Raw genomic sequence first — 12,941 nt, 5'->3', positions numbered from 1 at the left:
AAGATTACTCTTACATTACTTTTCTCCATTTTGATTTCTGCTTGGATTTTGTTTAAAATTCCATCCCTTGTTTTAATTAATCATGTCATAGCTTAAAAAAGTGAAGTGTGTATGTGTCTATATAGGCATTTAGTATTCCCTTATCAGTCCATGGTTTAAAATTCACTTTCTCTGCTTTTAATGGGTGGTTATATTTTAATATGATAGATTATGGCATAACTTTGACTTGCTTATTCATCACACAGGTGGCAGGCGATTTATTATTGTAGTGTGTTGTTTGTCAAGTACAGCATACCAGCGTCTCGGTAGAGGGCACAACCTTTGAGCATAATAACTGCGCTGGAGAGCAACATAGACAACACTTCCTCAACCTCTTCTATCTGATAAGAGAAAAGCAGAGAAGAAGCGAGCTCCATCTCTGCAAACTAAATTAAACTGACCGCGCAGAAGTCACAGCGGAACACAGCGAGAAAGCGCATGTAGCGAGTGACGTCAGTAGCTGAGGAGGGGCGCTGACCGTGGTGCTGAATGCGCCTCGCGCTTTTAGAGTTGAGTGCAGGACACGGGGTACCAGAGCATCACTCATCTAACTATCCTCCATCACATTTGCCTCTGACCTACTTCCGCTCTAATCACATCACCCCTGAAACGTGAGAGCCGTTATGCCGAATTAACAGGAGCTGTTTGCGCTCGATGGGCAGGATGGCTTCTGTGCGCGCGCTGCTCCTCGCCTTGCTATCTGTCCACGCGCTCGACGTTGCCATCGCGGACAAGAAATTCGGTAAGTTAGTTCGACGTGACGCCCCACTAAGTGAGTGCCGTTTGTCGTTAGACGGCCTTACCTTTGAAAAAAAAAAACTGTGGGTTACTTTACTTTAAGTGTAACTAATTTGGCTAATCACAACGGCGGTTTGACGTGCAGAGTGTGATGTTCGGTTTTTATGCAAATTACCATAGCTACCGTTTATAAATTTATCCAGCTGGTTGGTTAACAGTATGGTCACAAATCTCTCACCCTTAAGTTTATGGGTTTTGACATTACATTAGAGATGTGCTTCTGAATAATCAGAATTACATTGCTCATTCCCCATAAACCAATAAGGTTTTAGGGATAATATAAGTTAAGGGCTTGTAGTGCACCATCAAACTATTTCTTACACAGAAGTGTAAAAAATTTATCTTTAGGGTTAAAGCTGCTTTTTACTGGGGCAGTATCCTTAAAGGGACACTGGATTTCCCCCCTGAAAGGTTCATACCTTAAGGGTACATATTTCTAAAGTACTAATATGCACCTTTTACTGGTTTTTATAGTGTACTGCCCCAGTGACAAGCTGCTGTACCTCTAAGGGCGAAATGTTTGCACATTGAGTGTATTTTAGCGGTAGTTGAGGGTCAGGATTAGTGCTGGACACTTTTTTTGATAGGATTGTTGTTCCAGGACCATCAAATGATACTGACTAACGAAATGTTATGGTCCTCTATAAGAAAAATTGTGTTTAGGACAGAGATTTGCTTCCTTTATCATAGAAGAGCACATAGGACAAATGGAAGATAGTTCTAGTGCTCCTCACTGACAGTGGATTACATAATTGCGTTACGGTTTGCTAAAGCATCTTGGCAGGCTTCATCTTTCAAAGGCACAGGCCGAGAGCAAGAGCCAGCCTCAGATGGGAAGGACCCGACTTGAGCTGTAAACAGATACGGCTCTACACGCTCCATGAACCTGTGCATTCATACATGGGTGGTGAGGGAGCTTTGATCTTTGAAGTCATGAATGACTGCAAACTTTAAAGACTGAAGCCGTAAGCCATACTTGATCTGGTGTGGCTGTGACTTTTCCAACACATGCCATTGTACATCAAAATCTTGTTGTAGGTCAGAGCTGTGGCACAGTGGGTACTGTATGCGATCATGAGGATGCAGGTTTGAATCTGGTCTGCATCAATTTCTCGGTCTCTCCCTATCTCTTGGAGTCTGTTTTCTAATCTCATACAGTAAAAGCACATGGCAATAAATACAATTTAAAGCAGAACTTTTGTTATAGATTTGATCATGTGGATGTATATTGGCAATTTAAAACTTTTGGATTTAAAACTCTCAAAAATAAAGCTTCCAAAAGATGGTTCTTACAGTGATGCCATGGAATAACCATTTAAAAAATCTAAAGAACCTTTTTCCATTATACAGAATCTTTTGCACAATGGAAAGGTTCCATGGATGATACAGTTTCTTCATAGAACCAGATGCCAAATAAATAACCTTTATTTTTTTTTTAGTGTAGGATTGGTTTATATGACATGCTACCCTAAAGGTTAAGTTCATTGTTAGCAAGCCAAAAGCCAAATCACACCAGGCAGCTTGTGATGCTGGTTCTGAAGTTTTCTAGAATTCACAAAATGTTACTAAATGATTAGCAAACACTCAGCTGGGTTTGCTCAGGATCGTTGTTAAGTAAGCTGTGGTTGGAAAACAATGCATCATTAGAGGCAGGCTCTCTCTGCGGCTGGCATATGAGCTTGGCAGAGGCTGGGATGAGCGAGTTCAGTGAAGCCCTGATGAATAGAGCAGTTAAGCATCTCCAAAGAGTCTGTTGGAGGCTTATATATCACTGCACATTCAAACTGATTCTGGGTCTACAACTTTCTCTCTTTATTTTCCTCGTTTTTTAGGTTGTTTTGTATGAAAAATTCTGGTAACACTTTCTATGAAGCTTGTATTTAGTATGCATTATAAAGGCATTCTTAATTCATTATAATGCATGCATAACGCCTTATAAAAACCTCATAAATTGTCACAACAACAGTTATAACACATAGGCCTGGTTTCATATACAGGGCTAAGATTAAGGCAGGATTAAATCTTAGTTCAAACAGCTCAAACATGCATTTTAGTCTGGGACTAGCTTAAGCCTTATCTTTGAAACCGGGAGTTGATGCCCTGTTTTCACAGACAGGGCTTAGATTAAGCCAGAATCATGAATGGGCTATATGACACATTTGCTATATTTATTGTAATAGCAACAAAACCATATTGCATTGTTTTGTAAAAGGGTTACCAGTGATCTTAAACCAGCTCACATTGAAATTAACATTAGCCTAACACGAAACACACAAATATGATCAACCACTCATAAGATGTACTATCTTAAACAATATCGAGATGTGTGACTTTTAATACATTATAACTATGGGGAATATAATCCATTAAAACTTGTGGATATAACATGCTATACATTGTTTATTTAAACCATTATACACTTAAACGTTATAACGTATTACTCTAATCGTCATAATTATGTCCAATGGCATGGACACAGAATGTGCAAAGCTGGATTTGTTGTATAGGAAACAGTGAGTCACTGTCCTGTGAGAAATGCAAATGGGCAGAGTTTCAGAATTTTTAAGGTTTTGTTGTAGTGTTGGTGATGGCTGATTTCACAGTCAGTTTGTGTCTACATGCACACACAGAAGCACATTGTTATTTTTAATAAGTCCCACTGTGCATTACGTTTACGTCACTTAATGAACATGATATAGGAGATGGTAATTTCCCTGCATCCTCTTCAGCAGCTCCATGAACTTCCTGTGAGGAGATGGGGAGCGTGGGAGATATGGCTCGTCTCAAATATACAGGAAACAGCAGAGATACAAACTGAGCTATTTGAACAGAAGAGATTATTTAAGTCTCAGTTAGAATCTCTGATGCTTCCTGTACATTGGAGGTGAACAATATCTCCCACGCCCGACACACCTATAGCTCAAGGAGCTGCAGAAGAAGATCACACAACAGCTGACATTTTGAAATACACATAACTGACAGCATTCTCCTCTAGTCTCACTTAAAGGAATATTCCGGTTCAGTACAAGTTATGCTCAATCAACAGCACTTGAGGCATGTTGTTTACACACAAAAACAATATTTGACTTGTCCCTCCTTTTCTTTAAATATAGAAAAAATCTGGGTTACAGTGAGGAACTTACAATGGAAGTGAATGGGACAAGTCCGTAAACATAAAAATACTCACCAGATCCCATAAATTATCGCCCTATAGCTTTAACCAGTTGCTTATGCAAAACAATGGAGAGGATGGTCAATGACATCCTGGTCTGGATACTGGAATCTGAACATCTCATAATTAATGCCTAATGTGGATTCAGGAAAGGTCGAATCACTACAGACCATCTTGTCTGTCTTAAAAGTTATATTGGTGATGCTTTTTTTTTTCTTTTTCTTTTAAGAACATGTCATAGCTGGGGGTTTTTTTATTTGAAGAAAGCCTATGACATGACATGGAAACTTGGAATTTTAAAGGATTTGTACGAAATTAATTTTAGAGGTTGAATTTCTATTAAACAGACTTTAGAGTAGCAAACACCCTGTCTGGCCTGCATAAACAGGAACTTAGAGTACCTCAAGGAAGGTTTATCTGTATCTCTTTTTAGCATTAAAACAGACCGCATTGCAGTAGCCTAGTCATTGGTTCTGATGTTCTCTGTAGTTTATAGATCTGCATTTGTTACAGAAGCAAGTAGGCTACATGAATACTATTGAGCGAAAAATGTAACTGAAGATAAACAAAATACAATCTTGCTCAACGCAGAACGGTTTTAAGTTTTCACAAGCAAAACTGTCTGTATGCATTTCTGTCTTTTTTTTAGCAGTGATGGAAAAATCTGAAAGCCGTCCCTCATTTTGACAGATAACACTGAGAGTGTGATGTATTGTACTTTTTAACTGTAATTCTAACTCCTGTCCACTTGGTGATGAGTGCGCTCTTGCTGACTATCAAGTTAATGGTCAACGAATGGCATTTCAGAGTGTTTACAAGCTGATTTATTGACGTCTTTCTGCGGTTGAAACACTGATTGCGTGATTACATGAGGGAGATGATACGGATTTCTGTAAGTTGGACTGTATCTTTCAACATATTTTTTGATGTTCATTCATGTTTATTTCATTCTGTAACATGAATGAAGAAGGAATTGATCGCGTTCACTCGTGCTCCGCTGCACTTCAACTCAGGCGCTACAGTGATCTCTCGCACCGTATTAAAGAGCGGCAAAACGGTATTTATTTTTTGAATTTTGTGATAAAATAGACAGAATGTGAAACCTGAGACTTTGTTTCATCTTTAAAAGTAACTACGCACAAAGCTTATTGCTATTTATTGGACAACCTTTATTGCTATTAAACCTGAAAAGGGACGTTCAAGTCTGTTAAATTTTCTCTTCATAAATAAATAAATACATAATCTAGCTAAATGTATGCTTGTCCTGTAAGTTCGTAAATGAAAATGTGAACAAAAACAGAGCCTATTAAATTACTTAAAATGACGGGTAATAATAGATTATGACGGAATGTTTACGACCCTGTCTGTCAAAAAGACGGACAATTCGGAAGTCTATCTCTGCTCAAGACTCAGGTTTTTTTTTTTTTTTTTTTTTTTTTACTATCAGATTCAAGACAAAATTCCCCAATATGTTCATCTTGTCAGAATCCACTGTCCGTTGAACATATTTTGCTGGACTGTGATACTTCTACCCCTTTGCGGAACTAGTTTCGTTCTGTTGATACGTTTGAAAAGGTTGTTAACCAAATAAATCCAAAGTTAATCTTAAGGTTTTTCGGAAAAAACGAACAATCTTAAACATCTTATTTAGTTTAAGATTACTTAAAAAAAATACTTACCGTTTCAATAGGCACAAAGCGTAATCAACATGCGTGTTAACATGATTTCAGTGTGAATTACTTAGCCTACTAATGTTTTCTGTGTAAAGTTATCTAATTCCATTGTTATAACAGTTATACAGTTCATTGCTATGATACTTAGGCCTACATGTATATAAACGAATCAAAGGACATATATAATTATTATGATGTTAATTGAGCTTAACTTATAAGGAATATTCCTTTAATTAATACATATATAGATATATATAGGCTAATGTAAGTCCCCCCATTTAAACATACATGGATAAATGGACAAAGTTTGAGATAGACATGACACCCAGTCATTTATCTCATTCAGTTTTGTATTAAATAATTCATTATCTACCTCTGTCTCCATATCTTATCCAAGCCATTCACTGAGGTCTGTTTAAGAGAGAGATTATTTCTTTGAGCCCTATGAGGTTCAGCTTTTCAGTGCATTTAATAAAGGTGCTGTCAGGAAGGTTAGAAGAAAGAGATAATATGGTCAGATGTGGACAGCCTGGCTGAATTCACAGCCTGGGTCTCATCAGGCTTATCTAATGGTGGGGCCTATGGCCTTCAGCATCAAAATGTATTTTAATTTGTTTAAATTATGATTAGTCAAGATTAGCAAATAAACAAGACCAATCAAATCTCCATTTGAGATAACCATGACAATAAATAAAATTGGGTGAATGGTAGCCTAAAGATTTTCAACATTCATTCAGAGTAATGAGCTTTACCAGCATGGTGCTTAATTTCCAGTTAACTGCATGCTTCTCCTAATATTTAGAATCTAATGATAACAAATCAAACTTGACTGAATGGACACAAAGGTATAATATTTCCTCATTGAATAGAGTTTGCTGTTGAGTGCTACAGTATATTTAACAATAAATATAACTGATTTGCCCTTCCACAAGCTTTATTGATAATTGATAAATATTGTATTACAGTAAAAAAAAAAATTCCACTCAAAAACTTCTTAAAAGTATATAAAAAAAAAAATTGTTAGCATTTACTCACCCTCATGTCATTCTAAACCCGTATGACTGTCTTCCATGGAAAACAAAGGATAATTTTTACATGTCTGTAAAAAGTATGGCTCTGTCTTGTTTTGGACCCCACTGACTTTCATAAAATGGAATAAACCAGTTGAAACTTAATTCAAAATAGTGTTCCAAAGAAAAAAATCATACAAATTGCAAACAACATGAGGGTGAGTAAATTACTTTTCAATAAGCTATTCCATTAGGTATTAGGGGTGTAACAATACATGGATATGGATCGATGCATCGATACAACGTCTAACCGGTGGACCGATTCCACACATAAAATATTTATATATTTTGACATTCTCCACATTCTGGTGAACACAACACGATAAGTCAGTTTTAGCAACTCAGCGCGCAGTATTCATGTCAGATGTCACTTTGAAAAGACGCGCTAGCTAAGAGGAGTCTCGTCAAAGCTGACTAAAAGTGATCGAGGATGGATAATTTCAACGAACTTGATGAACCCGTGATGTCTTCTTTGGGGTGTAAAAGGAAAATTAAAGCTGAAACCTTTTCACGGAACCTTACTAAAGCAGCACGTTTAGTGGTGAGGGAAAAGCTCACTGTATTGCGTGTACGTTAATCACAACAACAAAGTTTGTTAGGCGTCTATGTCAGTTGAGGAGATTAACGTTACAAAAATTAACCGAGTGTTGTATTATGTATCATAGCAATTACTTGGTTTTGTTTAACTCTGAAACATGAAATGTGAATGTATCTGCTCTGCTAAAAAACTAACTTTTAGGCTAATATATAAAAAACATACTTTCAATTCACTTTAATTTAGTCATTTACCTGTATTTTTTAAGTTATCATTATTATTAATCAAAACAACCCAGCTGCAGTTTGATATTACTTTTTTTTTTAAACACGATTTATTAAAACGAGAACAGAGTACTTGCAAATGACCTCTTCTGTTGTAAATGTCCCAATTGGGAGAGGGTGTGCAATTTTCAAAGAGTTTAATTAAACTTTCATGTTATATATTTTGGTTGCATTTGTGAGTTAATAAAAACGTAACTGGTTGTGTGAACATAATATCTAAATATGGATTAATCGATCAATATAGCCCTGAATCAAATCGAATCGTAATCGTATCACAGAATTTTTTGAGGTATCGGCAAATGTCGTATCGCTGGCTGAGAGAATCAATATCGTATCGTGATGAACTGTCCGATTTACACCCCTTTTAGGTATGTCTATGAGCTACAGAGCTCAGAGCTACATGAGAGTTTCATTGAGAAACAGCCAACGAAGGCTGTTTCTCAATGAAACTCTCATGTAGCTCTGAGTGTCACTGCTAATTGTCTCAGTATGAAATCTCATTGTTTTTGAAGCACTGCTTGAGCTGAATGTGTCTGTCATCCCCGTCCTGTTTTTGCTAGATGAGCTTTTGTATCTGCGTGCAGTCTTGTCATTTGTCTTTGTTGGAGTGTGAGATGGAGATAAAGTCCTCCTTTCTGCTTATGTGTGCAGACACAAGCTGTTATCTGTAAGTGTATCCCAGCATCCTTTTAGCACCCCACAGTGTCTGGCATTCTGGCACACACAGGTAACGCAGACTGTCATTATACCACACTTAGCCCAAATAGTGTGTATGTTTGTGTGTGTGCATCTTCTTCTCTCATATATCATCGGTGGCACAATCTATTTAGCAATAATCAGTGATTTTTCTCTTGGCAAATTACTCAAATCGCATCCATCAAGTGATGGCATCACCTCACCTCCCACCTGCTGTAATTTTAATGTGTGTTTTCTCTGAAACCAAACTCTTTAAATCGCATGAGATCAACGACTGAAAACAAACTTTGCAACCATTTGAATGTACTGTACCCCTCAGAGTTTTAATTTCACTTGTGAAAAACTAAATATCCCACTTACCCTGACTGAGGTCCGTTCGAGCCCTAGACTTGGATTTCTAAACCATAAAATAACAAACAAAGAAAGACTGTAACCACATATTCATTATTGGGGGGTAGCCTATATAATAGTTAAAGTCACTAGTGGCCCTGCTAGTGGCCCATAGCACATTTTAACATTTGAAAAGACATTGAGAAAAGACCAAATCATAATCTGTGGCAATGGCCAGTCAAAGAACTGTGTTCACAATCAAGAAACACATCCATATGTCCAATGTATTATTGAAGAAACTCCCTGTGGACAGCAGCTAAGAGGACTGTTATGTATTTTCAGTCTTCATGTATTTCTGAAATTCCATCATGCTTGCTTCAACAAAATTGTGTGCAGTCATTGGGAAGTATTATGTAAATTCTTGTATTATTTCCCTAATGACCTAGATGTGGATGTGTTTTTCACAATCCTTTCTGAGCAGATCTTGTATTCCCCACTGACCTACATAAAACTGCATCCAAGGCAAACGTCTCAGTTACTTATGGTAACCCGCGTTCCCCGAGGAGGGAACGGAGGCGTACGTCATAACTGATGAAATGGGGATCTCGCTTGAGAGACCAATCTACTTCGAGTGTAAACTAAACGAGCCAATGCACATTGGCATGCGATATTTGCACCAGCTGCTGTGCATCGCGGCGCGAGCATCTTTGTTTTACGACAGGACGTACGTTTCCGTTCCCTCCTCGGGGAACGAGGGTTACCATACGTAACCGAGATGTTCCCCTTCGTCAGTTCACTATGGCGTATGTCATAAGCTTGAGTCTCCTGGCCTGACCACAGTGTTGGGCGGAAAATAGGAGCTCTAAGCAGACAAGGTCAGTCACTGATGTTCCGCAAGACCCACTCAGTGTGACTTATTGGATAATGCTGAAAAAGCGTGTCCTTGGAGTAGGGGATGCTGCGGAAGCCACATCCTACCCCAGAGGGAGACACTGTGACGGTTACACATATGGACTAGCCAAGCAGGGTAGTACAACATATCTCTGGGGTGGTTCCAGCCTAGTTATATGGGGGAAAGAACACCTGCAGAGATGACAGAGTAGACTCTGTCAAGGGAAAGACAAGGGCTCATCCGCAGAGGAGCTAATCGTGGAGGAATACACATATGGGGTCGCCGCAGGGACCGCTACATGGACACCCAGCCTAGCACAGGTTCCACAATGCATACATGTGTAGGCCTGGCATTAGACGTCAGGCAATGTCTAACTGCCGCAGGGGTGACGGAGGAACTCAACATGGTTAGCCATTTCTGGAGAACATTACTGGAGCAATAGACGCACATATCCGGCCCAGTGGGGCGGGAGTGGCATTGCAAGCCGACACTAAGAACGGGTCCTTTGCGCTACTGGCCACTGGGGGCGAGTATACGGGAAAATACCGGCTCTACACGGAGGCTATAGAATCTAGCGAACGTGTTTGGTGTTGCCCAGCCCGCAGCTCTACATATATCTGTCAGCGAGGCGCCTTGAGCCAGCGTCCAGGAGGAAGCAACACTTCTAGTTGCGTGTGCTCGCAACCCGAACGGGCAGGCATGTCTTGGGACTGGTACGCCAAGACTATAGCATTCACTTTCCAGTTGGCTAACCTCTGCTTGGAGACAGCCTTTCCCCTCTGCTGGCCTCTGTAACAGACAAAGAGCTGGTCTGAGGTCCTAAAGCTTTGCGTTTTGTCCACGTATAACCGCAAGGAGCGGACGGGACAGAAAAAAAAAAAACAGGACTGGGTCTGCCTCCTCCGAAGGCAGCGCTTGCAGGTTCACTTCCTGGTCCCGTGGAGTGGTAGGAACCTTGGGCACGTATCCAGGCTGTCTCAGGACAACGTGAGAGTTGGCCGGCCCGAATTCTAGGCACAATTCGTCGACCGAAAATGCTTGCTGGTCCCCTACTCTCTTGATGGAAGCCAGAGCAGTCAGGAGCACTGTCTTCAGTGGCAGGATCTTTAACTGAGCTGACTGCAGTGGTTCAAAGGGAGGTCTCTGCAGTGCGCTGAGCACTAGAGACAAGTCCCAAGAGGGTATAGAGGGGGGGCTAGGTGGATTCAGTCTCCTCGCTCCCCTCAGGAACCTGACGATCAGGTCATGCTTTTCCAATGACTTGCCTTCAACTGCATTGTGATGTGCGGCGATAGCTGTAACATACACTTTGAGGGTGGAGGGAGACAGCCTTCGCTCCAACCCATCTTGCAGGAAGAAAGCACGACTCTGAACATCTTCAGGGGTCTTCCCGGCGGGAAGAACACCATCCAATGAACAGGTTCCACTTTAGTGCATAGAGGTGCCTGGTTGAGGGGGCTCTAGCGGAAGTGATGGTGTCTACCACTGCCTGGGGTAGGTCACCTAGAACCTCCGCATCCCATCCAGGGACCAGACATGGAGTTTCCAGAGGTCTGGACTCGGGTGCCATAGAGTGCCCTGTCTCTGAGAAAGCAGGTCCTTCCTCAGAGGAATGGGTCGCGAGGAGCATGAGTTCTGGGAACCAGGGCCAATACGGTGCAACTACCAAGACCTGCTCCTCGTCCTCCCTGACTTTGTACAGTGTCTGTGCGAGAAGGCTCACTGGGGGAAATGCATACTTGCGTAGGCCCCGGGGCCGGGCTGTGCGCCAGTGCAGGGAGTAAAACGGAGAGGTCAAGTCCGGAGAGGCAACACTATCTGTCCGGCTCCAAAGAAGTCCCATATCAGCTGGACCGCCTGGGGATGGAGACACCACTAGCCCCGGAAGCATAGGCTGTCGTGAGAGCTCGTCAGCTGCACGATTGAGCACACCAGGGATGTGAATGGCATAAAGCGACCTCAGATGCTTCCGACTCCATAGGAGGAGATGGCAGGCGAGTTGCGACATGCGACTGGAGCATAGACCACCTTGACGGTTAATGTACCCAACGGTCGCAGTGCTGTCCATACAGACCAGTACGTGCTTGCCATGTAGCGGCCCCTTGAGGTGGTCCATCACAAGGCGTACTGTGAGCAACTCGTGGCAATTGATGTGCCAAAGCAGTTGAGGCCCCGTCCACAGACCGGAAACTGCATGCCCTACAGCATGCCTGGACACTTGTTAACATCTGCCCGTAGAAACGAAGGGTCCGACCATGGGCTGAGGGTTTGGCGGCTCCTCTGTCCTCTGTGAGGACTCAACGACCTTCGTAAAGACTCGAGGCGAGACGGATGCATACGAAAATGCATTTCTACAATAGCATCTTGAACGGGAGCTTGTGCAGGGCCCGATTCAAGGTTCGCAGGTCCAAGATTGGCCGTAACCCACCGCCTGTCTTGGGTACAATAAAGTAGGGGCTGTAGAATCCTGTCTTCACATCGGCTGGAGGGACCGGCTCAATCACGTCCTTTGCCAGTAGGACATTGATCTCTGCCCGCAAGACATCGCAACTCCGCACAGAGGTGAAGTGGATGCCCCTGAGCAGCCCGAAGCGGAGTCTGAGTGTGTCATGCAACACTTACCTGGTTCCAGGGTGGGGCAGAGGGTGCGTGGGAAGGCCTGGTGGCGTCCCCGAACCACACACTTCTGCCCGCTGGCGATAGAGGGGGACGGGAGTGGCAAGGCATGGAAGCGTCGCTCACTGCCATCCGTACCCTCTTGAGACCCAGAGATAGAGAAGCTACTCTTACTGAGAATTTGGGTACCACTGACTGAGACGCCAGCGGTGGAACAAAATTTGATTAAACAAAAGATTCTCTGTCTGGCTCTCCACCAGGGAAGAGCAGCTGACTCTGGGTCGCATGTCTCAGGGCTGCTGAGACAGGTGGCGCCGTCTTCCTGCGAAGGCTCGATGTCACAGTAGAGCTGGCTGTGACAGAGTTTTTTTTTTATTTTTTTGCAGGGGACTGACACCCTTGGCCACAGACAGACTGAGGAGAAGCCCACGAGTGACTCTAGTAGCACATCTGCAAGGTTTAGCCCTGGGGCGCTTATGGACCACCAGCGTGGACATCGTCTGACCGAGGGCCAGCGCTGTGACTTAAACCACGGTCAATCACTATGCGCAGCTCAACCCCGACTCAGAACTACCCTCGTGCATTGAATGTTTTGGCCTTCCACAGACTTGTAGGGTGGCCATCACATGCAAGGAAGAGGCAATTAGCAATTAGCAAAGCCGCCCCACCACCAAGGGTAGTGAGAGAGGAAAAAAGTTTTCTGCAGATTTTGGCATGTCTGGCTTGCCATATTGGCGCCAATATGCTTCCATACTGCCAAAGTTTTTCACACACATCCAGGCAGGCACGGAGGCGGGGCAAGGCGATTACGCGTCACACAGCGCCCCCAGAGTAGC

General features: G+C 42.3%; 1 protein-coding gene across 1 annotated transcript in view; it reads left to right on the top strand.

Moving 5' to 3' along the window:
* The first annotated feature begins 55 nt into the window (after positions 1-55).
* Positions 56-12,941, top strand: part of ptprn2 (protein tyrosine phosphatase receptor type N2) — a 263,712-nt gene continuing 250,826 nt past the window's right edge. The window contains exon 1 of the mRNA XM_082162142.1: positions 56-781. Within this exon, the coding sequence (XP_082018268.1) occupies positions 694-781 (88 nt within the window). The 5' untranslated portion in view covers positions 56-693. The remainder of the gene's footprint in view (positions 782-12,941) is intronic.

Source organism: Leuciscus leuciscus, assembly GCF_965113295.1.
Source record: "Leuciscus leuciscus genome assembly, chromosome: 2".
In the NCBI taxonomy this organism is placed as follows: domain Eukaryota; kingdom Metazoa; phylum Chordata; class Actinopteri; order Cypriniformes; family Leuciscidae; genus Leuciscus; species Leuciscus leuciscus.
The sequence above is the reverse complement of the archived record's forward strand: the minus strand, read 5'-3'. Positions and strand labels throughout refer to the sequence as shown.